We start from the raw sequence: 25,966 nt of genomic DNA on the forward strand, positions 1-25,966 counted from the left end.
TGCAGTTAATGAGGTGGTCCATGACTAGCCTGCTTCACGTCTTTAAATGTGTTAGACGTCAAAATTATTGAAATATGATCATATTATTATCACATAAGATGTCCAAAGTCAAATTATTATCAATTATCGATCTCCATTACAAATCAATTAGTTTAAAATTCTTATGAATCAGTGCATTTGTAAATTTCCCCGCTGTGGGACTAATAAAGGATTATCTTATCTTATTGCTGCTCACACATACAACACTATGGCTGTAGCTAACAATTATTTCCGTAATCACCTAATATGCAAAGTCATTTCTCATTTATAAAGTGATTGTCTACAAAATGTCATAAAATAGTGAATTATACATATTACAAGTTGAGATCTTCAAATTACTTCTTTTGACTAACAGACCAAAGCTTCTCAGTTTACTATCACATGAAACCCAAAGCAGGAGATGTCCACAAGAGAGGAGCTGAAGAAAAGGAAAGCAATGTGTTTCAATTCCACTTAAAACGTATCTTCCTTCTTTCTGCTTCAGCCACAATGCATACTGCTAAACACATATGGCCAAAGAGTATTAAATATTAAACGTAAATGTGCATTGACACATTAACAGAGTGGACAAAAAGTGAAAAACACAGCTGCAGGGATTCATGAAATCTAATTCCTGATCCCTGCATAAAGAAGTATCAGTTACAACTGCATCATAGAAATGCTCATTTTGTGGTATTTAACTGCATCCATTTGTAACACATATTCTTCTAATCCTTATATGTGATCACACAGACACAAAGTAACACTGAGCGACATCTTCTGCTGCTTCGGGCTGCATGCTCGCTTGTTTTCTAAGTGACACATTTCCATTTTAGAAAGAAAATTCTGCCAATCACATACAGTACAGAAGCTCAATAGAGACAGCATAGAAGTCACGTCCACTTCCGAGTTCTGAATGACAAGAAAAAAGAAACTAGAAGGAGAGGGCACTGTAATTACAGGCGGCGTGTTTTCAATCGTCATTTTTTGATTTCACAGTTGTTTTCTTTGTACTTTCAATGGTATTTTGCCCTAGATGCAGTGTCAAAATGTGCCACTCAGACAAAAACGTCTTGTCAGAGCATCTATTGTCCTTCATAATAAAAATGAGCCCTGTCAGTGAGGGTGTAATCCCCATTCTAGCCTCATGAAGGGCATTCACTCCATCACTAGGAAACAGTTCAATGAACCTAACACACAGGGAGTTTTCCATAGTGACACATTTCAGACGCAACAGAGGAGTCTTGCTCCCCCGAAGCGACACCTCGGCTCTTCAGGAGGAACGCCTATCCTGCGTCTTCCTGATGGCCATCATTCATGAAACAAAAGCAAAAAATAAATAAAAAAAATGAATGTGAAGGTGAATGGAGCTGTGAGGAGCACAGAGACAGGTGGCTTGTGGGAGAGCCAACAACTCCTGCCAGTCACCCCAGAGAGAGAGAGAGAGAGAGGAAGGAGGGGAAAGGGTGAGGGCAGAGAAGTGGTAGAGATAGAGAGGAGGGTGAGATAGAGGGAGAGAAAGTGTGGTAGCAATGAATATGGAGACAGAAGGAGGGAGGAAGGGAGAGGAGATGGAACAGATGGATTAGATAAAAAGAGGAGAGAGATGGGAGGCAATAGAGAGGGAGAGAGAGAGAGAGAGAGAGAAGGTAGTGAAGGATCGATGGAGGGCAGAGATACAAGAGGGAGAGAGCAAGGGATTGGACAGCTGATGTTGACCTCAGATGCCAAACATATAAGCAAACAGAAAATCACAGAGGTGAAAGGGCTGATATGAAAATGTTAAGCAGCACCGATGGGGGAAAAAAAGAACAAGATCCTCTTCTCGTTCTCTATATCTCCGTACAGTATGATTGCCTTTTTTTGCCGAACCACTGAAGCCATCTCAAACAAAATAGAAATAAATTGTGTGTGTGTGTGTGTGTGTGTGAGAAAGAGAAAGAGAAAGAGAGGCACCCGCTCTGCATGAGGTGAGTGACAGGCGTGAATATTTAACGCCCCTCCGGCGTCGCCGAGGTGACGGCTATCAGCACGTCAGTCCTGCCTCCGATCCATTCACAGCTGCTGCCTTATTGGCACAATTAGACAGGGATAGGGCTCTGATTAATTGAACTGGGCCTCCGCATTCAGTCCCTCCGGAGAGAGAGAACAGGACTCTTATCGGGATCACAGCCCTCTCTCTCTCTCTCTCTCTCTCTCTCTCTCTCTCTCTCTCTCTCTCTCTCTGAGTGATGACAGGTTGAAAGCTATTGGCAGCCGTGCACACGCGTAACTGTAAAGTCGCCACCCGTGTGTGCTTTGACCGGCCCACATGAGGATGCACTACTTTATTGACTCGCCAAAAATGGCTGAACATAGGAATTTTGCCTCAGTGGAGGGCTTAAATCACAAGGTTTACGTACTGTATAATAATCTGAGTACATGCAATACATCAAATAGTGAGGCAGATAACTTTAAAAGTAAGATAAAAAATATAAATATGAAACACTATATTTCAAAATGCCCAGACATGCAGCCACCCCATCGTACTTCTATAAAGTGCCACAGGTTAATGACTTTAAATTAAATAAAGCAAATTAAAAACCTGCAATATATCAGCGTATGGTCTAATTACAGACCTGCTAACTTTTAGGTCTATGGATTTAACATGTCCTGTTCCATTTATGGTTGTGTTTTAAGTGGAGTTATTAATCAGCAGTCTTTCCTTTGTAATTCTGTCTGTAGATTTTTTTTTTTTGTTGCAAAGCAGAGGTAGAAAAGTTGAGGAACAGTACCCTCTCCTGGCCTGGAGAGCAAGATGATGATTTTACTCACAAGTGATGCACTTATCTGTGTTTGGTAAATCACAAACTTCGGAGCGAGAATAGTCCAGTTAATCAACACTAAAATACTGCTATGCCCATTTCCTGTCATCTGAAAATCAACTGGGGAAACACAGAATAAAAATAATAATAAGTGAGAAGGAGCTCTTTCTCATTTTTCATGAAGTATATTGTGCTGGTTTAACAGCAGAATATCATACATTCATTGTGAAGCTCTGTGGATGTGCTGTGTGAATGTGTTAAAAGAGCTGAAAAATACAACTCCTGCTAAACTATTCCCCTGATGCATGCATGCTGAATATATCCAGCTCCATGACAGGCGAGCTTCAACTGGCACTTTAATGTTATATCTAATAAGTTAGCACATAAGCAGTAGCCTATTTGTATATAACTGTGAATGTAAAAGTTGACCCTGAAGAACTTTGAACCTGCTGTCCATAATGTGTTTTTTTTAAGCAATGACAAATTAATGTCCATGCAGTATTCGAAAACCCAGAAAGAACACATTTACTTTGGTCGGAGACGCCAATAAAGTTTGTTCAAAATCATGCCAGGCACTAGGAAGGAAAATCTTTTCTTCATATCCTGTCTTTGGACCTCAGCACCAAGCTTATTGGTTCTTACTGAAGACTTTCATCTAAGAAATATGGTTCACAAGTAAATTGTTTTATTAAAAAAAAAAAGGATTTGTTATTTCCTAAAACAGCTGGGCACTTTTTAGGTAATACTACTCAAGAAGAAGTGATTAGCAAATGTGTTTGGGACTATTTTCAGCTGCGGATTAATACACATGGGGGGGCCCTTGTGAGTCTTTATTGAACCGGGAGGTGTATGTGGGATTGTTTCAAAATAAATTACAGTCCCAATGCTGTTTATGAAGTACTATGTAACCCACTGCAGGTGTTTGGCTCATGAATGTATTTTTAATAGTTTTTGGACAACATTGTAAGTCAATGGCTCAGAGGAATAAATTAAAACAGGCACTTCGGCCAGATTCATTGTTGGTTTTTGTGTTTTTATGGGATTTGCTGACAACAGGACAACTCAAGAATATCACCAGCCTTCTCCTTTAAAGAATAGCTGACGTACTTTGCATTAATCAGTTTACACTACCTTGCTATTGTTATAAGTGTGTTATTTGTATTAACCTATTTAATCCGCCTTTTTCAATGGCAAGAACCTGCAACTTTAATGCTTACATCTCTGACATGCCAGAAATCCAGTGAGCCTGATCTTTTTTCTTTCAAGGGATGTGACCCTCCTCAAACTGAACTTCAAATGACACCCAATCTGGCAGACATTCATCATAACTTAGTCTGTGTCGACCAATTTACATCACCTGCCATTGTGTCAAGATAATTCTATAGTACTGACAGAAACCTACGACTAATATAATAATTTGAAAGCCTGTAAAGTCATTGATAAGTGTCAGTAACTCTGGGATATTCAGGCCTTGCACAATATATATTTCCCCTCTGCTTTTCCAGATTGCACTGCAACCACAAGAGGCACAAATGGCACAACTCTTGCTGTTTCTCCAATGAAAAAAACTTGATGTCTTGCATGAACTAAGCTTATAAAATGATGACTTTCTTTAACTGCACGTAAAACTAAGTTAATACATTCTACAAGCACTTAAGAAAATTTAGGAACAAACTGACACAGAAGTATGGAGATCAGACAGGTTGAGGAAGTGAACACTAAAAACAGTAACTTTCAGTTTGTAACTAAAAGAGAACTCAAAGAGTCATATATGACAGATAAATCCCTTTTTTCTTTGAGGTTACTGGTCACACAGTTATAATCCAGTTACACTCCACAATGCAGAGGATTGCCAAAAGTTTCCAACCAGAAGAATTAACATCTGCCCTTGAAACTGAACCCCCTAAAAGCAAACCTGAGGCGACAGTGATCCGGAGAAGCTGGATTCTCTGGTTTAGACTCTGGATACATCCTCTCTCTGACCTCCTTTTTAACAGATATAAGCTGGAAAGTACGGCCTTTTAACTACAACAAAGACTGTGTGAAACTATCTTCATACAGGCCGTGCTAAGATCACTGTCAACCTGTTTTACCCCAAAAGACATGAGGAAGTATTTTGTAAAATATTGATGGAATTGATCAGGAAAGGACGTTTTTTTTTAACTAGCTGTAGTTTGGATAAGATGTCAAATATTTGTAAATTGTTCTTTGCTAATAAAACATACAGAAGAGATACAGTAAAGTATTCATTAAAGCTGCGCCAATCAATATTTCTATGTGATCAATTATTTATTACCCTTATTAGTTGATGGTATCCAAAACAGTGCTAAAAGGAGAGTGAGTGTTGGACCTACTGGATACGCAAAAAAAACAACTTTATGATGTGATAATATGTCAATGTCATGTTAACAGCTTGTTGTACTGCCCACAAGTGGGAAAAAAAACCAATTAATGCGGGTTTAAGTCATTTTATAGACTCAAACTTGGAACCAGATCAAAATTGGTTACATAGTAATAGTAATGTTACATAATTCATTATATTAATAGCTGTGTGTAAGTTTACAGTATATTATGAGTTAGGGGTTGTCACTGGAGAGTAAAATAGTTATTTAAAATTTTTGCTTTGACACATTTTTATATTAAAGTTAGTTTAATTTTAAATTTTTGCAGAAGAATTAAGGAACTCACAACTTATTTTTATAAAATGTGCTTGATGTCAAAATAAATCAAATTAGCGTGGTCATACTCCATCAGTGTTGAATGTGAAAGGGTTATTTTTAAATCCCACATAATAAATATCTCCCCTAAAGTTTTCTAGTATCTAATACTAATTCATTTCTTTTTTTTTCAGCTGGTGCAAAACCGTATTCAGTGTATTCCTGGTGTGTGGAGTGTAATACCTCCTCCTGGTCCAACATGTAGATCTGATTTCCGGTGTTCACACGGAGATGGGGGTTCCAGCGGTCCTGGGGTGGACGGTCTTGTGAGGGGCGCTCGTAGATGGGGCGCTCGTGCGAGGGAAGCTTGAAGGAGGGACGGTCGAAGGAAGGACGGTCGACGGAAGGACGCTCGAAGGAAGGACGCTCGAAGGAAGGACGCTCGAAGGAAGGACGGCTGAAGGGGGGACGGTCGTAGGTGGGATGGTCGCAGGAGGGACGGTCGTAGGTGGGACGGTCGTAGGTGGGACGGTCGTGGGAGGGAGCGTGGAAGGAGTGGAGTTGGGTGCGATGATGGTGATGATGATAGGAGGGGGGGACGGCACACCTTGCATCTGGACGGGAGAGAAGGAGGAAGGGGGGAGGAGAGGAGAGAGGAGAGAGAGGGAGGGAAGAGAAAGGTCAGTTAGGATCACCGGTAGGAGGGCGGTGAGGCCGTGACACATCGTCCTCATAACGTCAGTGCCAGATGTCATCACATTGTGTTTGATAGGTCGGATGAGAGAGGTCGTTAGTCATAATGAGACGATGCAGGACGATGCTAGAAGCAGCACCTGATTCATAGGGTGTTAAATAACATAAAGGAAATTCATCTTACTCATAAAGCACTTGTTTAGCAGGATATACAATATGCATTTTGTTTTCCAAAGGCAAAAAGATAAACAAATGAGGCCTTAAACTGCAGCATTAAATAAATAAATCAAAAAAAGATCAGAAAAAGGATCTACATCAAAGGAAAAGTTCGACATTTTGAGAAATATGCTTACTCGCATTCCTTCCAATATCCAGATGAGATTATCGGTGCCACCCTCATTTCTAAAGCTACATCCAGGAAACAGTTAGCTTAGCTTAGCTTAGCCTGGGAACAGGGGGGGAAGAGCAAAAATTGTCCAACACATAACCCCGCATAAAACCATAACTCCTTTTTTTTTCCCATTTTGTTTTTTGTTTGCATATGACAAACAAAATATAGAGCTAATTGAGGGCCGTTTCTTAAACCTTGGGACAGAGCCAAGCTAGCTGTTTCCACCTGTTTCCAGTCATCATGCTAAGCTAAGCTAACTGTTTCTAGATGTGAGAGTGGTATTGATCTTTTCGTCTAACTCTATGCAAGGCAGTTAGTTAACAAAATGCCAAACTTTTTTTTCTAAAAAGTAAAAATGCTCTAAAACTCCTGAAACTAATTCACTTTTTTATAACTTCCTATTATTCATTTCTATGAACACATCACTCCGGCAAACGAACCCTTTGAATGTTAAATCAAGTCTCCATCTCTGTTCGTTTCATAGTCACAGCTAGAAAATGATAATTGTCTCGTCGAACAAGTCCTAGAGCCAGCTCACCACCAAAATCTAATCACCTGTCCTGTCCCTCGGCCTGAAGCCGTCCTGTCCACCAAATTTAACAGAAATCTTTTCCCGAGGTTCCTGAGATCTCCTGCTGACAGACAGACGGAGAAACTAAACTATAATCTCCTCTGTGGGGGAACACAATTATCTTTAACGTTATCCTTAATTCTGAGGATCAATCAAGAAGATATGGAAAAAAATTAAAGAATATATCTGAGGGCTCTGTGCCTTGGATGATTTCAAGAATTGATCACACAGTATTGGAGACATTAATATGTATATAGTCCCCCGAGTAGCTGTTTCACTTTGTTTAAAGTGAAGAAATGTGTGACTAAGGACCTTTGGTAAATGAGGCACTTTGTCTTTTCTTTCTTTGCTGCTGTCGGAGTTTTCTGGCCTCATTGCACTGCTTTAACTTCTGTTAACTTAAAGAGACATAAAGTGCAGAATAATACCCGCCTATGCAAATATATCCAAGCTTTTATCAGTAATACAATCTAATTCATGGCACAGTAACACTATTTGGTTACAATTTTCTTTCTCCGTGATTTGATCAAAATCTAAATGATCCATCCGTTGTTTCTAATATTGACCTTGCATTATTTTTATCTCCCTCCTATTAAGACTACTCATTTGTTATCTCTGTTTAAGATTCGTACATTTTTACTTCTTTTCCTTTAAGCAAACGACAACAGCAGCATCTCTCACGCCACTGAGCGTTTTATAGTTTTCAACTACGCATACAAAAGCAAACGTCTCACTTCATCCTGTCCGATGCTCCAATTCAAAGACTCTGCATTCTTTTAGAAACTGTTCGGTGGAACGTGGCTGAATCAATCATATTTGTTTAAAACTTAATATTCAAATGAATAAAGATGACTTTATCTCCCTATAAGGCAAATCACCATTCCACTAGCATAAGGATCAAATGCTCTGGTCCAGCGGGAGAGTCCTGAACTCATTTGCACTGAAAACTAGTGATCCTAACAAGTAAAACAATAAGAAAAATGTGATTTTTTTAAATGAATCTTGGGATAAACAAGTTAAGAAAGAAGTCACTGCAGTGTGTGCATCAGTCAAAGTAACGTTCCCCCGGTGGCTCACACCTCATGCACCAATGAAACGCCCACATTCACACTTACAAAATTTGCAGAGTGAACTACAAGGCCTGAACACACACATGCTGTACACACATTTTCATACAGCCACACACACTCACAGACTCATGTTTATTTGACCCTCCATTTATCAAGGTGGCTGACTGAGACTCTGCACTCTCTCCTCTTTAAAACGTCAGAAAGAAACCTGTGGCCCACAATGCAACACAACAGCGTGTCATAACCGATTATTTTACCGCTCATCACTGCTCAGATTGTTCCAGACCGCTGACGGCTACAGAGCCTCTCCATCCCCGAGCCAGAGTGGAAAGGCACAACAGGCAAACGTCTAATTGTGGAAAAATAATGACTCTGTTGATCTTTCAAGTTCCTGTTTGAATTATGAATCAAGCTGCTGAAATATAGATGAGCTCCTCACCAGGCACAGCTAATTAATATGGACGAATTAAGAAAGGGAAAGGAGGGAAGCATGGAGAGTTGATTATCTTTCATTCATGGACCAATGGACATGTGGTCACACAGGTTTTTCTCTCACTGGGGAAGCAAGAGGTTCACCCCAAAACATTTGATTCATATTTGTTCTCTTACCTGTAGTGTTATTTATAAATCTAGACTTTCTTTGGTGTGAGTTAGCATGTTTTGGAGATATCGCCCGTAGAGATGTCTGCCTTATCTCCAATATAATGGAACTATGGCAGTTAGGTTGTGGTGCCCAAAGCGGCAAAAATATATTTGAAAAACTGAACATGACCCAGGTTCTATGTATCAGAGCGCAGAACGAAGCTAGCATCTATGCATGGACGAGAGGATAACCGGTATGAGTTAGCTGTTAGCATCTCATCCGTGAGTAGATGCACGCTTCCTTCTGCACTGTGATAGGATGTAGGGTTTAGTGGAGCAGAAAGAAAAAAAAGTTCCTCCATGAAACACGACAATCTTGGGAAAACGGGATGATTTCTGTATTTTATGGGCTGTTTGAGCACCACAAGCTGCGTGCCATAGTCCCATTATATTGGAGAGAAGGCAAGTCCCTACAGCCGATATCTCAAACACTCGACAACTGACACCAAAAGCAATCTAGATTGATAAATAACACTACAGGAATAACAGGAGGAACAATATGTATTTATGATTTTGGGCTTAACTGTCACTTTAAGGACCCTTCAATCAGATAAAAATATCTTAACATTCAGCTACAATTTTGTGCGGTCCCGAAAAGTTGCACATATACAGATACATCTTTTATTGTTGTTGTTGTTGTTTGTGTGTATGTATGTATATGAATCATTTGGGTGGACAGAAATCCGAGGCTATGGATTCGGGCCACAGTGATGGGGGAGCATTAAAGGGTCACAATAGCCTTCAGCCTCTTTTTAAAAAGAGATCCAAAGGGATATTCAAGTGGAAAAGACTGAGGCATGTCATTTTTCATCTAATTTATTTTCTTTTATTCAGTCCCAGGGCTTTCTGAGGCTGCAGCTGAAAATTATTTCTATTATTGATTAGAAGGTAACAAGGTGATGTCATCAAATGTCTTGTGTTGTTCGACCAACGGCGGGCGACCCAAAAATATTCCATTTACTTTAATGTTAGACAACATAAAGCAGTAAATTCTGACATTTGAGAACCTGGTTCCATCCAGTTGCGTTTTGCCTAAAGAGGGACGTTAGCAATGAATTGATTACCAAAGTAGTTGCTAATTTACTAATTGATAACCTTATCATTGCAGCTCTAATCCCAAGTCCTCTCAATCAGTTCTCACCACTTTACAAACCCACAATATTTGATGTAAGTGTCAAGTTTGAACCTTTCTATGTCAATTATTGACAAGAATTTTTTTTTTCTCGTACACGCATGAGGGTGTCTTTCTTTCCTGGAAAAGTCCAAGTGATGCTTAGGAAGGCAACACTGGCTGATTTATTTTATTTGATGATTAATACTCTCTCTCTCTCTCTCTCTCTCTCTCTCTCTCTCTGCAATTGAATTGAGAATAAAAAAACAATAAAGACCAAGAACTTATATGGTTCTCTATAGCTTTATCATCTAGCTGGTGAAAGTCAGCCAGGACAATTCAGGACATGCATATGGAGGAGTAATGTGGTATATATTGTGAATATTATGAATGGAAAGTATGCTTCTCATCACAACTTTTGTCACGATCACGGATAAACAGCTGAAAAAGCATTTTAAAAAGGCACACGGCTTTACACTCTATTAATATGCTCTGAGTTGTTGCGTTGCACAGCGGGTTGTTGGGAAATGTTATCTTCAAAAGGCTGCGTGGCAAAATATTTTTGTTGCAAAGTGGAAATTGTAAAAGTGTTGTAGCCTGCATCAAACAAAATGTTCCAGCATCTCCATATATTTCATCATTAAGAGGGCACGGTGATCAATCACTTATTCCACTGTTTTAACACATAGTCCGTCATAGTGGATGGGTGTGTCGACTGAAACTCAAACTGTGAAAAGGAGACGTGATAGCTGCTGAGTAAGCGCTCTATCAAACATTGGTCGTTATCACAGCCCTTCAGAGACATGAAGCACTTTGCGACATGCTCCCAAAAAAAGCACCTAAGCCCTTGAATCCAAACTTTGTTAGTGTGCAGAGCAAAGTCATGATGCTGAGATATATTCACTGGAGGATGGCAGCGTGAGTCATCCGCAGCCCAATCTGCACTACTCTACTGTAGGCCTACCTCTCCACCCCCGAGGCTGCCTATTAAGGGCCTGTGAAGCGCAGTGGACAGAATTTCAATGAGCGGACTCATTCTTCTGTCTGTCCGTCCGTCCGTATGTACGTACAGGGTGCACATATACTGTACAGTAACAATTTGGCACGAGCAGAAATGCTGAGACGCCTCTTTTTTCTCATCTTCCTCTACCTCACTCTATCCTTCATTCACTCTCTCTGTATTCCCCCCCGCTCTGCCTTTGTTCCTCTCTCGCCTTCACTCTCCGTGGGCTCTTTTTTCCTTTTTCTGCCGTCCTTAGCAGTTTACAAAGAAAAGTCCCATGCACCAATCGGATGACTGGTCAGCCTTAGTCAACGTTGTCATTACTGGAACCCGACAGGCCTAATGTTGATTTATACACATCGCTGAGCTCCAAAAACAGCGCTAAAAATAAAGCTTGCAATATCCTTGGGTCGCCCGGGGCAGATAATGTACTCCTGCAAGCATGGCGGACCAAAGCATCTTAACTTTCCAGGCAAAGGAAAGCACCACACGGTGAACATGCCGTTACCGTGACCTCGGCTGCACCAGTACCACATATCATATCGCCTCGGAACGGATCAGTGGGAAAAATAAACCATCGGAATACAGATTTTGCCAGGAGTGAATATATGGAAGGTAGAGAGAATAGATGCAGTGCTGCACTTTGACAAGCTGTGAGTCATAGTGGTGCATATGTGCAGTACAGTAGGTTGCTGTCAGCGCTGAGTCAAGCGAAGGATGTCAAGTGTCAGCAGCGGGGTCACAGAGGCCCAGAAGTGCGAGGCTTTTTTTCCGCTGAACAAGCACATTTGTCACGCCCTGTACTTCAAGAAACTCCAGCTCATTAGACTTACATTAGTTCTGACCATGGCGGTGGATTGGCATGAGCATGCAGCACAATAAATACTAATCATCTTCATTCAGAAATCACGCTTTGCTTCATTAAAAAGGTAATCAGTATAATTTTTTTCTGCTCCATAGCACAACATTACCTTAATATATCTGTGGGAGGTTGATAGGCCTGTTGATCAATACCAATTACTCAATGATTACCTCACAGGGTGGCGAGACCTCTGGCTTCCAAAACTCAATACCCGGCCTGAGCAATTTAAAGCGCTCACAATCTCACCACGACTTCTCCTCAAACAGCTCAAAGATGTATGAGGTATACAACCAAGGACCAACTGTTCAGCTTTGTAAAACGACAGCAGTGCTATTACAGGATTTTTGCATCATGACACTTCCCTTTACACCAGACATATCTGTTGGATCTCTGCTTTAATTAGGTATCTCTATTGTGAAAATGTGACTTTATTTGTGCCAATTACAGGCTACCATCACTCAGGGGGGTGGGGGGGGACCGGTGGAGTCGGAGGCGGTGACAGACTTGAGTAGGAGATAATTGTATCTGTGTTGCTGCAGTTACAGGTGATTACTTAATGTAATTTTAATGATCACATTTAAAAAGGCTAGTTGTTGTTTTTTTTGATTATACTCAGTATAATGTGGACTTTGACACGTTCATTTGGAGCTTAAAAACCTGTTACTACAATTGTTGCCTAAATATTTGTGAAGATTGTTTGCATAAGCCTGTTTGTTTCTAAAAGCAAGAGAATGCTGCTTACATGATATAGACATAGGATTACATGGGAATTTGCCTCTGATACATTTTTGATGCTGTGTTGTGTGAGCTAAAATGTCCTTGCATGACGTAAGTGTGCATATATCAACTCTGAACTGTATGCAAGTTAAATCTACTCTTTAATCTGGCCATCTGTCAATAGTTTTACATTAACTCTATAAGGTTGGTAATCTTGAGAAGCTAGCTATGTTAGCTTTAAAAAATAATCCAACAGAAAAACCCAGTCCAGTGTTGCTAACTCTTTTCCAATGAAAGAAGCTAGCAGCACTAGCTCAAAAAGTCGCTAAATCTACAGAGAAAGTCGCCAAGTCAGCGTAAGGCCTCCTTCCAAAGCTACTCCCCCAAAATGTTCACTATGAGGGTAAACAACAGACATGGCTATTATTAGCACGCACATATGTCAAGCTAGTAGCTTGTGTCCAAAACAAGAATGATCACCAGACTTTGTAGCTCTACCAGCTCTTCTGCAGGTATGCCCCCCCACCCAACTCTTCCTATCCTGATACTGATTCTGATACCTAAACTCATCTGCCAACACCGGCTACCAATCTGATACCAGTGCTCTCTCTTTTTACCGAACTTTAAATCTGTATACCTCAGGATAGAAAAGTAATTTCTTTGTGTAAGGTAACATGAGGCCAGGGGTTTCTATGGCACTAAAATGTCGATGACTCACCGTGACTGAATAAAGGTAAGAGTTAAAAGAAACAACATTGTCATTGACAAAGAAGCTGTATTTAATGAGGATAGAGCAAAACTTCTTAATAAGGGTTAGTATTGGAGCTAATGTCGATCCAGAGCATTAGATGGGTGCATCCCTACTTTAAGCCTGACTGTTTTGGTTTTACAGACCTTATATAACGCTCACATTAACACCATTTTCAGTGGCAGCTACCATTGTCTTGCAAAACAAAAAGCTGCAAAAAAACAACTGTACATTTCCAGTTCAGAGCTAAATGGCAGACAAAGTTAGTAACTAGCTTCTGAACATTATTGAACATTTTGCAGCTAAAAGTCTGATATTCTACTCAGGAATTGGTGGAGACCAAAACAAAGCTAAAAGACGAGTTGATATTGGACTTAATTTGATCGGGTAGCCAGAGACACAATTCCCAAAAAATGCTAACTGTTTGCTAACACATTAGCAACACAATAAGGTAAAAAAAATATGTTTTTTGTTTTTAAGCCTGTTGCAGTGTTCTTCTGTCCCCAAGTGGTCGAAACAATTAATTAATTCAGCTTCTTAAACTACTACTACTTCTTAAATATATGGTACATCAGAGTCGCAATGTATCCCTGTGAATGCACCCCTCGTCCTAAGCACTTATACCCGCCTTCCATGAGCACCTTTTCAGTACTACATCTACCTTCACTCAGACATGTGCGTACCTCCCCTCAATACTATACTCCTTGAAAAGCTAATTGAAAAGCTGAAAGGCTTCGGAAGTACAAAATCACCTCCTAATCACTACCCATAATGCTTAAAGTGTACAAACCTAAGTATACACTCACCAGCTGCTACTACAATGCAAAGTAATGTATGTGTCTGTCTGTAAATGTGTGCGCACACATGTAAGTGTGGTGCTGTGTTGTCTGTGTGAAGACCGAGAGCAATACATATGTAAAACTACTGTCCCACTGCCCATACAGTGAAACTACTGTATGACTCCAAGCAAAAGCTTTGATCCCCTACTACAATTTTTATTTCCCCTACTACAATGAGTCCACTTCAGCCATGAGGGAGAGATGCTCGATGAGAGGAGGAGTGGATGGGTGTGTGTACATGTGTGTATGTGTGGCAGAGAGAGAGGGGGAGAGAGAGTATCCTCACCTATCAGATCATTCACCCAGCCCTCACGCGGCGCGTCCCGGGTTCCCCATTGCTCACCCAAAGCGTCCACACGGCGTCACTGTTGCTGCGCTGCTAGCGCCTTGAATCCGCCCCCAACTCCACCACACAGGAAACAAGGTTACTGCCCAAGAGATGTCACTTCCGAAACACCCACTCCCGCTCGCTTGCTCGCGCTCGCTCCCTCACGCCCCCAGCCTATTGCCATGACAACCGAGAAAAGAATAGAATATAAGTGACTGTTAAAGAGACAGAGGGATCAGAGAGACAGGGGGGGAAAGAAGGGGATGCAAACAGAGAGACGGAGAGGGGAGGACGGAGAGGGAAAAACGGGGAAGAGTGAGGCAGAGGAGAGGAGGGGATGGGCAGAGAGAGAGAGAGAGAGAGAGAGAGGTGAATGAGTGGGCGGGGAAAGGATGGATGACAGAGGAGAGGGTGAGAGATTGAGAGAGAGAGAGAGAGAGAGAGGCATGTGGTGGGATGTGATCGAGGGGAAAGGGAAGAGGAGGAGAGAGGTGTCGATGCTGCGGACGCCGTGAAGAAGAAGAAGAGAGAAACGAAGTGATGAGAGAGGGAAAGAGGGAAGGAAGGGAGGAAGGAAGGAGGACACTTTTTTGGGAATAGGGAGCCCACATCTTGTTCCCATAGCAACACAGCCATCCATGAAATACTGACTTGTACCTCCCTCTCACTCTCTTACTCTCTCCGTTTCTCTCTCCATCCCTCCCCCTCTCCCTTTTTCTCTTTCCATCTCTGACTATATATACCGACACACACACACACACCGTGAGCGTGAGTTGGCACTGAGGACGCACGCAGTAATCCAAGCTCTGCAACATCGTCAAACACATCAAAAAGGTACCAAATACACAATCAAGTGATGGATTTCTAAAGCGAACTACACTGCGAAGGCCGGAGTACGATGGAATGATCTAGTTCGTACGATGTGTCATGGAAGCACATCTAAAGGCAACAACCTGCTGTTACATAGAGGGATGAGACATGGTTTATCATGCAACAGGGTACTACAGCGAACGCTACAGGAGAGTCTGGCCTCAGAGGAATTCACACAAAAAGTTCCAGCATACTTTCTCAACGCAAAGTGCCGTCACAGTCCTACCAACTCTGACGTCAGCAAGGTGTGTTGGGAGGAAGCTTTCATATTGATGCCTTAAAGGGGCGCTCCACTGATTTTACACATCAAAGTCTGTTTACAGGTATTGGGGAAAAAAGTTGTACAACGCCTCTTGTGGCTGTGACAATAAATGAAAGAAATCTGGGGGTTGTGGAGTGAGAAAGAAGTGAGCTGACCCGACCTCTTTAGCCCGCTGATTCGTCTATGCTTGAGATTAGAGGCGACATTAGCCGCAAACTAGCAAAGCACAGCCAAATCTGCCGGACTGCCAGCCTGTCGGGTTGTATTGTGGGTAATGTAGGCACCAGGTTTTGACAAGGATGACTGTGAGATGATATTTAATCTCTCTACCGTGATTTAGGGAATGTTATAGGAGTGCAATGCTAAACACATAGAGGGAATCTGGCAACTATAAAGGACACTATTTTTGGCAGATACCAACTTCATTTTGGCTAACTCAGAATAAGGGATCGCTTCGCAGCCAGTATATGGAGAGGAGGAAGGATCCAACCTACATATGTCATGCAAGTGTTCTGTTAAAATAGACCTATAACCGATCCTTAAATATAAGATAAGATAATCCTTTATTAGTCCTGCAGCGGGGAAATTTACAATATATAGTAATATAGTAAAACTCAGGGTGAACAGATACTGTAGCATCAAGCTAGAAAAACAAACCAAATGCAATATGTCTAAAGAGGAAGAGGGGGGTTCGTTGCGGCCATCATCCCACCATGAATCCCAATGAAATCCAACTTTCTACACTAACTTCTGGCAGCCTCTCCTCTAAAGCACCCCCCCTCTCCCTTTTACCCCTCCATAGCTCCCCTCCTCCTTCTGCCCATCTGTTTCTCAGCCCTGCACCCCTCTGCTCTCTGGCTCCCTCTCTGGCTTCCTCTTCCTGGATGTGGCCCTCTCTCTTTTTTTATTCCCCCCTCTGTAAACCTTTTATCTTTATCTCTGCACCCCAACCCTCCCTTCTTTTTTTGTATTTTTACACTGTCACTCTTCCATCCTTTCATCCTCAATATTCCTCTATCTGGGATTTAAAAAAAAAAAAGAAAATCTGTCCTAGAATCACATTTTCTACCATTCACCTCTCTCCCGTTCCCTCTCACTCCTCCATCTTCTCTCACACTCTTCTATTTCTATTTCTAGATCTCTGTGATGTTTTTCTCTGCCTCTCCGAATCTGAATTCAAATGTATCTACCTGACTTTAAGTCTCATTTCTCCTTTTCTTATACGAGGCCTTTCCGTTCTTTTCCGAAACACACACGTCTTGATCTCCCCATCCGCCGAATTAAAACACATAGGCACACATGTTGGGATTAACTGATTACTAATAATAACTGCAGGATGAACAATACAAATGACTCCATCTGTTCAACTTTAGTGTTAAGCACTTTGGTGTTCATCACTTGTGTGGAATGGCAACTGCGGCCTGTAGTGGCGCAAAACAGCCTTAAAGTGGCCCCATTATGCTTTTCCACTTTTTCCCTCTTCTTTAGTGTGTTATATATTTTTTTTTTTACATGTAAAAGGTCCGTAGAGTGTAAAACCTGAAGTCTACGCTAAAAGGAGTTACCCTCCCCCTCAGAAGCTCCTGAGCTCCTGAAACGGCTCCATTGAATTCTCTCCTTCACGTCCGTAACTTTATGAGGTCACAATGTTACAGAAGTGACGTAAAACTCCTTCCGGCTAGTTTGGCCCTCAAACAACAAAAGAGAGAGACGGAGCTGAAGCTCTGGAGGAAGAGTTTTTTGAAATGTGAAACGTTGACCAATCACAACAGAGCGGGCTAGCTGACCAATCAGGGCAGAGCGCTACAACGGAGCGTTTCAGAGAGAGGGTGAGAAGAGGTGCTGCAGGACAGCCAGGATGAGAAAAACAAGGCAGATTATGAGCATTAACGCATGTAAACATGTTGTAACTGTAACTTGAGATAAAAATATGCACCCGGAAAATAGCATAATAGGGCATGTTTAAAATGTTTGATATCATTCTTAAAATCAATTCAAGTGTCTTAGAAACTGAACATCAAGTAAAAGAAAGTATCTCTCTTCAACATTTCACTGTGAGGATTTCCCCCCCGAGATTCTGAATGGGCCGGACTCAACTTGCAAGTAAATACAGATGAATGACAGCAGCAGCTTGAGACCATTCAGGCTCTGGCCAATAGCAAAGTTGGGTTTTTCCTGTTACATGTGCACAGAAGCCTGCTCCCTCTCAGCTGCTCTCTGGCTCGCTCTCAGTCTCCCACTCGCTTACACTTACTCCCACAACTCTCTCTTTGCCTCTCTCTCTCTCTCTTTCGTTCGCACTCCCTCCCTCGTTCTCTGTTCGCATCTCTCCTTTTACTTACCTAACGTCTTTTTAACCATAACTGTAGCTCTCTCACACTCGAGTCACCAATGTCTCTATCAAAATGTAAATTTAAATCTTTTCCCTTGCAAACTTTTAAAATGCCACAGATATGAAATGAAAAATACTCCTTTTAAGTATCAATCCGTCTCGGCCATATCCAGGAATATAAAGTACACAACATACAATACGATACTGTAGGAGTTAATGGTCATAAAAACTAAATAAGCATCCCATTCATGAGGAGAAGCATCAGATATTTCTGTAAGGTCACAGTGAACAGGTATGTAAGACTTCAGAGGGTCATGTGCTGCTTTTTGTGCTGTTGTTCGCCTACACTGATCCTCACAATGTAGGATGTTCATGCCAAGTCAATGTCGTAATCAACTCATCATTCACATCCCTTTTTATCTTTACTTTCATATGAAATTGTAAGATTTAGAAATTGAATTTAGAAATGAAAATAAGCTTTATTTGGTGTGTAATAATTCACAAAAGCTGGTTTGATGGAAATACACACTCCCTCACACACCCGGTGATTTTTTGCTCTTTCTCTCACTCACTCTCATGTTTCCTCTCCCATAACTCCCCAGTCCACCTACTCTTTATATCTCTCTCTGACCTCTCCTGCATTTTGCTCTTAAACAGTCCGACAGGCTACACAGGAAACTCTCCAGGTTCCTCTGTGAGGCCCTCTCCACTCGGGGTGTGAATAATGAAACACGTCTCTCTGCTGCTGCTTCTGCTTCGTTCAGAGGTGCAGCCCTGTCTAAGTCTCCACCTGACTGTGAAGGTGATATTTAATGTGCTGAGAGGAGGAAATAAAGATGGATGGGGAGAAGGGGAGCTCTGAGTGTGTGTGTGTGTGTGTGTGTGTGTGTGTGTGTGTGTGTGTGTGTGTGTGTGTGTGTCAAGTAGTACCACATAACTACAAAAATGGCGCTACTGTCTCTAAACCAGTTGTAGCAGCAACACTGCTGCTGCAAAAGACGAAACTATTATAACAGCACTTATTAACATTTGGCAAAATATCATAGCAAAAAGTAATATTAACATTTCTAAGAGGCAGCGTTTCAACGGAGGCCACACCAATCAGATGAGCACTGATTGCAATTCTCTTGGCTTATTCAAATTTTTGCTGATTCAGATTTTCTTTCTAAGAACTATAATTTACAGTCAGGCTCCATATAACTTTTTTTATGACCACTGTCCTGAAAAATAGATCCAGTTGTCCCCAAGTCTGTGCAAATATTCTACTAATATTCATTTTTTTAATTTGTTCTGGCCATCTATAGTGGTTATTTGCATCAAACAAACAAATTCAAATGATAATATAATCAATTATTGTATTTTTATTTAAAGAAATCTTGGCATTAGATGTTTAAATCATATTGAATTTATTATTTTGTTATATTATAAGCTGCTTAAAAGTAGTGTAAGGAGGTCAAACAGGTCATAAAAATCACACTATAACATCTTTATATCTAATTTATTTTATATTGCTCTAAAAACATCTTCAAAACAAATGTAAGTTTCTTGTCAAAAACTACATTCTACAAGATTACATTTGAACACATCATGATAGCGTTATAATTAACCTTTGCTGTGTGTTGTCCTGAAACAAGGACGCTTTCAAAGCTGTAGTGGCCATTTTACGGCCTCGATATGCCATTATAGTTCTAATATAACTGTTGAATATCATAGAATCCAGGGTTACCAACTCTGTAACAAACTCTTTGTGTGCATCAGTTGTTTGCCACAAAGAAGGGTTACATATTGATTGAGGTCCCTCAAGCAAGGCAAAATAACTTTCATTGTTGCTGGCATCTGCAATCTGCATCTGAGAGGAGATTGAGGAAGCAGAACTCTTTATGTCATGGAGGAGGTTTATAGAAGCTCCCGTCTTCTAGTCAAACTGCCACTGGTTCTGTTTGGCTTCACCTAATATTGAGCCATTGCTTGCACTGGGTGTCGCCTCGGACAACATGGCACTGTGAGACAATATGTTATCTCCTCCCATGATAATTGAATCTATGGTGCCAGATATTCTAAACCTCCTATCACCAAAGTGTCAGAGGGCTTTAGTGCACTGAGCTCCTATCGCAGCGGCTGATAACGTATGCAGTCTAATCCCACTGTTTTACTGAGTGCAGCACAGAGACGGCACTGTAAAATAGCCAACCGTCGCCCTGTGATGTGAGGCCTGCATGTTGATCCAATCACCATACTCTGTGTCACTGATTCACAAAAAATAGACCCCAATCATTTTACATTTTGGTGCTCTAGTTGGCCTGTACTGTAGCTGAAATTCCATATTCACAAAGAGCCATGCTGGCCAAGGTAATCTATTTATGGTTAATCTACAGAGGCAAGGTAGCTCGTTGTTTACTTAACCTGATAGTGATGGATACACTCAAAACTGATGTGTCTGAGATAATTACATTTTTGTAGTTTGCTAAATTGCCCTCACAATATACAGTACCAGTCAAAAGTTTGGACACACACCTACTCATTCAACTACTTTGAAGAATCTAAAATCTAAAACATATTCTGGTTTGTTGAGCATTTGTTTGTTTACCACATAATTCCATATGTGTTCCTTCATAGTTTGGATGTCTTCAATATTAATCTACAATGTAGAAAAAAATAAAAATAAAGAAAAACCATTGAATGAGAAAGTGTGTCCAAACTTTTGACTGGTACTGTATGCATGTAGTGTAACTGCCTCACACCTGTTGTACCCCTTTCAGTACACAATATGCTGTATGTTTTGGATGTTGAATCTTTGTCACGCATGTATTATACTATATCTTCTTTCCTAATACACGTTTTCTTAAGCAAGACATTGAGTTGATCCACAACTGTGTTAGCGTAGCGGATCTTGCAAGTCATGCTCCCCGCGCCCTGACCCCCCGTGTGTTTTTGTTTCTCTTCGGGGTCACCAAGCTGATTGAAAGCGGGTCGAGCCAAGCTGTCCCTAAGAGATAAAGAACAATTATAGTCATCTGTCCTCAATCCAGAGATAGACTAGGAACTGTGTCATTGTCTTATTACCCAAAGGGTTGTCGCTGAAAGTTCTCACTCATAACACCTTAACTCATGTTGCCCCAGCAGACAAACAGCCGGCAGACAGACGGAGAAACTAATAAGTAACAACACTTCCTTGTTTTAAGAAACTGTTGTAGAAGTTAGATAAAGTAGTAAAGGGAGAAAGTGGCAGTAATAATACCAGCACCACCATTACTCATCATTCACGAGATGATATGAAGAATTCTAATGATTATCTTGGCCAAAATAATTGCAATTCACAATATTAATCCTGATAATAATCATCGAAAAATGCTTAAAACTCAGCTAAAAAAATGGCACTTCAACGTACTGGGATCACGTCCCTTTACATTTTGTTAAGAAACAAATATTTTTGATTGCATCACGGATTGGACACATCATTTTTAGAGAACATCCTTTTTTGTGTAAAACAAACAATCTTTAATAAAGGTAATCATAAATCATAAGGCCCCCTCCATAAAGGATAAATTAATTAATTAATTAAAACTAGCATTACATTGTGTGAGTCTTTCTTATATGTAAAAAACTGTGATTGTTTTTTTAAATCAGGCTCTATTTTTCAAGTATCTACAATGACAACAAGCTAGGCAGCTTTTTCAACTCACTCATGAGGATAATCACTATTTTTCCCCGACGATGGAAAGTCATCACGATCAATTTACACATAACAACAAACAACAAATAATCCCATCCAACGTCCAGCAGATACTGACATCATCCACCATGATGAAGGATCCTTGCCTACTATAGCTACACAAGAAACATGTAATGTATTCATTAAGTGTCGTTTTATGTTTTATTTATTCATTTAATTGACCAGTTATGTTGACTCTTGACTCTTAATTATTTTTAACTCTGCATAGCAGGTTTTTTTTAATGTCAGCAAGTTTTGGAGCACAACTGAGAAGATTAGTTGGGTCATTATGCCTTAAGGAAGAGGCAAAAACGGAATTTCATTAGTCTGGGTTCAATAGCGTTTTAGTAACCCCAAGTAGAAATACTGCCTTAGAGCCTGACAAGAATATCATTTTGTGAATATCACGGAGGACCCACACAGTGCCTCCTTACAATCCCAGTCTTCCACAATAAACAAGTGTTATATTTATAGTTTATTTACAGGTGCGCCAGCCTGGAAGCACAGTTTACAACCTGAATTCCATATCAATTTCCATGACGGTGCACAAACGGCGAGCACACAAACAGTGTTTTTTGTGGCTGCCCTGAATTAGCTTAAAAAACCCAAATAACTCTAGTTGGTAAAATAAAAAGAGGGCAGTGATAAACACCTAAATGATTATAAGATATGACCATCTCACCACTGTAAAAAAAAATACAAAAAACTAAACTAAACAGTGCAGACATGGAGTTGTGGTTATGCAGGGAACTGGATTTGTGATGGTGAATGTTCTCTTCTGAAAAGGCCTGTACACACTTTTTGCCAATCAATTTTGCCATTGAAGTTAAGGGCCGATTGGCATTAATTCAATTTTGCCTTACCCTAGAAGTATGATTAATGATTTTTTTTTGCATTAGTTTCACAAAACCTTGACATAAAAGACATTGGCAAACTTAAAATAAACTTCTCTCATGGTTAAACTATGCATAACCTTGTTTATGATTGATATTTCCACCACTACATCAGAAATTTGATTTCATTCCGAGCTTGCAGATGTCTGAACTGAACCTTGCAGGCTCTCCTTCACTCAGAGCGTCTGCCGAAAAAAGTCAGTCTGAATCTTTGATTGCATAATCAGTCGCTGTCTTAGCAAATCAGACTTAAAACTCGACACAGGCTGCGAGCCACAAATTGAATAAAAGGCAAATCTGGCAGAGATTTTTTTTGGCATAAAAATCCGCATGTTAACGTCGTGAAAGTTGGTCAAAACTACCAGCTTATTTGCAGCTTCGGTTTAAACATATGTGTATCATCTTTCAGAAAAAGGCTCATCTATCAGGCCGTCGTTTGTTTGGCAGCAGAGAGATGAGGACCAGTAGGACCGACGGGGTTCTCTCCACCTGGTCCTTCTCTCAGCTGAATGAGCAGCCAGCGCTTCTTCACCGGCAGGACGCTTCAGATAAGAGCAGCACACGGTGCTCAGCGTGCTCTTCATAGATGGACGCCGTAGATTACATTAAATCCACTAACATTTTGATCCCCTGGGCTGAAACGTCGATGGACTTGATTAAATGTATTTATCATTCTGAATAAAGTGTGCCTGGACTTATTGTTATGTGGGGACTGGAGTGCTTGCTGAGCATTGTGAAATATTTTTTTTTTCCATCAGCTTTGCACTGTTATAATGAAAACAATGTAAATTCAGGCAGCTGGCATTCTTTATTGACATCACTGTGCTGGGTTTAGGGTTGTGGTATAGTTGAAAGCCTTTTAAAGCTACATATTGACCTGCAACCTCTTTGTGCCTCAGTGTACTGCGAGGCCTCGATTGTACAATCTCTTGTACTGGACATAAATATCCTTTATGTTGGATTGATTTAGCTTTTTATGGTGAACAGCTGATGATTTGCTTGTTTAACTGAGCATTGTGAGCAAAGTCGTACACCTTAATATTATCTTAAACTTAGCAGGAGAGAGTGAAGGGCTCTAAAGTCACGATCAAACCAGAGAGCGGCGGACATAACAGTTGAAAGATATGATCAAATGTCAGCAGAAAACTACTTTGTAGTTCAGTTGACAACTGTAGGCTGGACGAAAGGGCCAAATTTTGTATTAAAATGTTTTTTTTATATTGATTGATGTAAATAATTATCACAATATATATTATAAAATGATAATAATGATGCTCAATTTGCAGTTTTAACTATATTCTCCTCAGGGCAGAACCTTTAAGAAACCAGAAGGTTCTATGGGCTGAGTCGGCTAACTTCCAGTTCAAGCCCTATGCTAACTTCAATAGAGATAAAATAAGTCAATAGTGTGGCTCTTCTTTACTTTCCAAATGTTATCAGACCAATTTCCTCAGTTTCTGGTAGTGAAACAAGTCTTTTCTCTGGGATTATGACACTCAAAACACTTTCTCCAGCGAATCACAGCTGAGATGGAATAATGTCACGCCAGAGCCTAAGACATATTGGCTGTTTGTCTAGTGGCTTTGTCGGAAGAGGAAATCAAATAAAAATAATAACTATCAAAAATAAATGAATGTATCATTGTTACCGTGGAAGATGTTCTAATGGTGGACATTTTCCAGATGCTTTTATTTAGTCGAGCCCTACTAGGTCGCAGGGGGAACTTTTATTTACTTTGACTCATGACTAAACATTCTGATATTGTTATCATTACGGCTGCAACTTTGTGTTTCCCACTCATAGACTTTACTGGGGTGGATGTATTTACGGCCTCGCAAGTTTATTTGGCCAACCAACTAGAGATGCCACTAGTTAATGTTCCATTAACTAGGACTTCAGCGGAAAGAGAAGGGAGAGCTACACGTGACACAACCTCGGGTCAGAGTTGAATTCTTTGGGAAACCCTGCAAGTATTGACCATTTTAATTATCAATAAATCTGCAGATTATTATTATTCTTGTTTTCTTGATTTCCGAAAATTGTGAAAAATGCCCTTGGCAGTTTAAGCCCATGGACATTCAGTTTTCCGTCACATAAGATAAAAACAATAGAATGAAGAAGAAAAGCCTCACCACTGAGAAGCTTGAACTAGGCAATGTTTGTTATTTGTGCTTGAAAAATAGCTTAAAAGATCAGTTATCAAAATGATTCGTCAATATATCTATAAGTCAATCAAAAGGAACACATTGTCAATAGCACCCAGCCGTTATGGCTTAAAATCCAAGGGTTCATCCGGGATCCAAACAGAGCCAATAAAGTTCTATTGGTTTAGTCAACAGACAATATGGCCTCAGATGGTTTGATGAAGAGCCTGTAAATGTTCATGAAAGAACCATCAGGGTTGATTAATCCATCAAGTAGCGTGGAGACCCTGCTGATAATCTGAAGTGGCCCCAAGTGGTGCATCAAAGCCCAAACGGAGGACGCAGCAGAGCTGAAGCGATCCGCAGATCCACATCCACAACAACAGGCTTCCAAGACCTGGAGAACTTTTAAAAAGACACTAACCAGGGTGTTTTGACAGCTTCCACTCCGCAGCTCTTAGATATTCATGACTACATGGCACGGCATCACTGCACTGTCACTTCCCATAAAAGTTCATCAGTGCACATGCTTTGCAAACCCCATTAACGACGGGGCCCTTCAGAGCCATTGGTGTATGAGTAAAAAATATGTTTTCACGCATAGATCTTCCAGCAGGGATAACACATTCACTCATTCTTCACAGCTCACTTTTCAGCAAGTACATGGAGCATGAACTACACACACACACACACACACACACACACACACACACGGAGTGAGAAATATTAGGAGCGCCTTCGTGATGCAGAGCTTCAACCTCTTTAACATGTCTCCCCCGCTTCATCCACATCCACACTCTGTCACGGTTGAGGTAGATTTGTTGTAGCAGATGAAATTAATAAAGGGTCACGTGATTCATCTGGTGTGTCTACTGCACGGATAGAGCAGGTGTTCCTGTTTTCCACACAAAATTAACATTCACTCACACACACACACATCCAGGGGGAGTTGACACATGAACACACATTCACATGGAAACAATCCAAAAAAACCTACATGAGATACTCTGACATTTGCAAACTGAGAGTTACTCTCTCTCACACACACACACACACACACACACACACACACACACACACACACACACACACACACACACACACACACACACACACACACACACACACACACACACACACACACACACACACACACACACACACACACAATTATATGAATGGGTAAAGAGCAGCAGTTCAGCTGCCAGAACACAATGTTGAGCTCACATCAAATGTTGAATCTGAGGGATGGAGGTCCTCTGCAGCCACCTTTCCATTAGTACTGTAATACATGACCTG

At 40.7% G+C, this 25,966-nt stretch overlaps 1 protein-coding gene across 1 annotated transcript in view; it reads right to left on the reverse strand.

Moving 5' to 3' along the window:
• Window positions 1-25,966, reverse strand: part of syngap1b (synaptic Ras GTPase activating protein 1b) — a gene marked incomplete at its 5' end in the record, with an annotated part of 129,281 nt that overhangs the window by 88,660 nt on the left and 14,655 nt on the right. The window contains 1 exon segment of the mRNA XM_054621394.1: window positions 5,723-6,093. Coding sequence (XP_054477369.1) covers window positions 5,723-6,093 — 371 coding nt within the window.

Source organism: Anoplopoma fimbria, chromosome 20 (assembly GCF_027596085.1).
Source record: "Anoplopoma fimbria isolate UVic2021 breed Golden Eagle Sablefish chromosome 20, Afim_UVic_2022, whole genome shotgun sequence".
Taxonomy (NCBI): Eukaryota; Metazoa; Chordata; class Actinopteri; order Perciformes; family Anoplopomatidae; genus Anoplopoma; species Anoplopoma fimbria.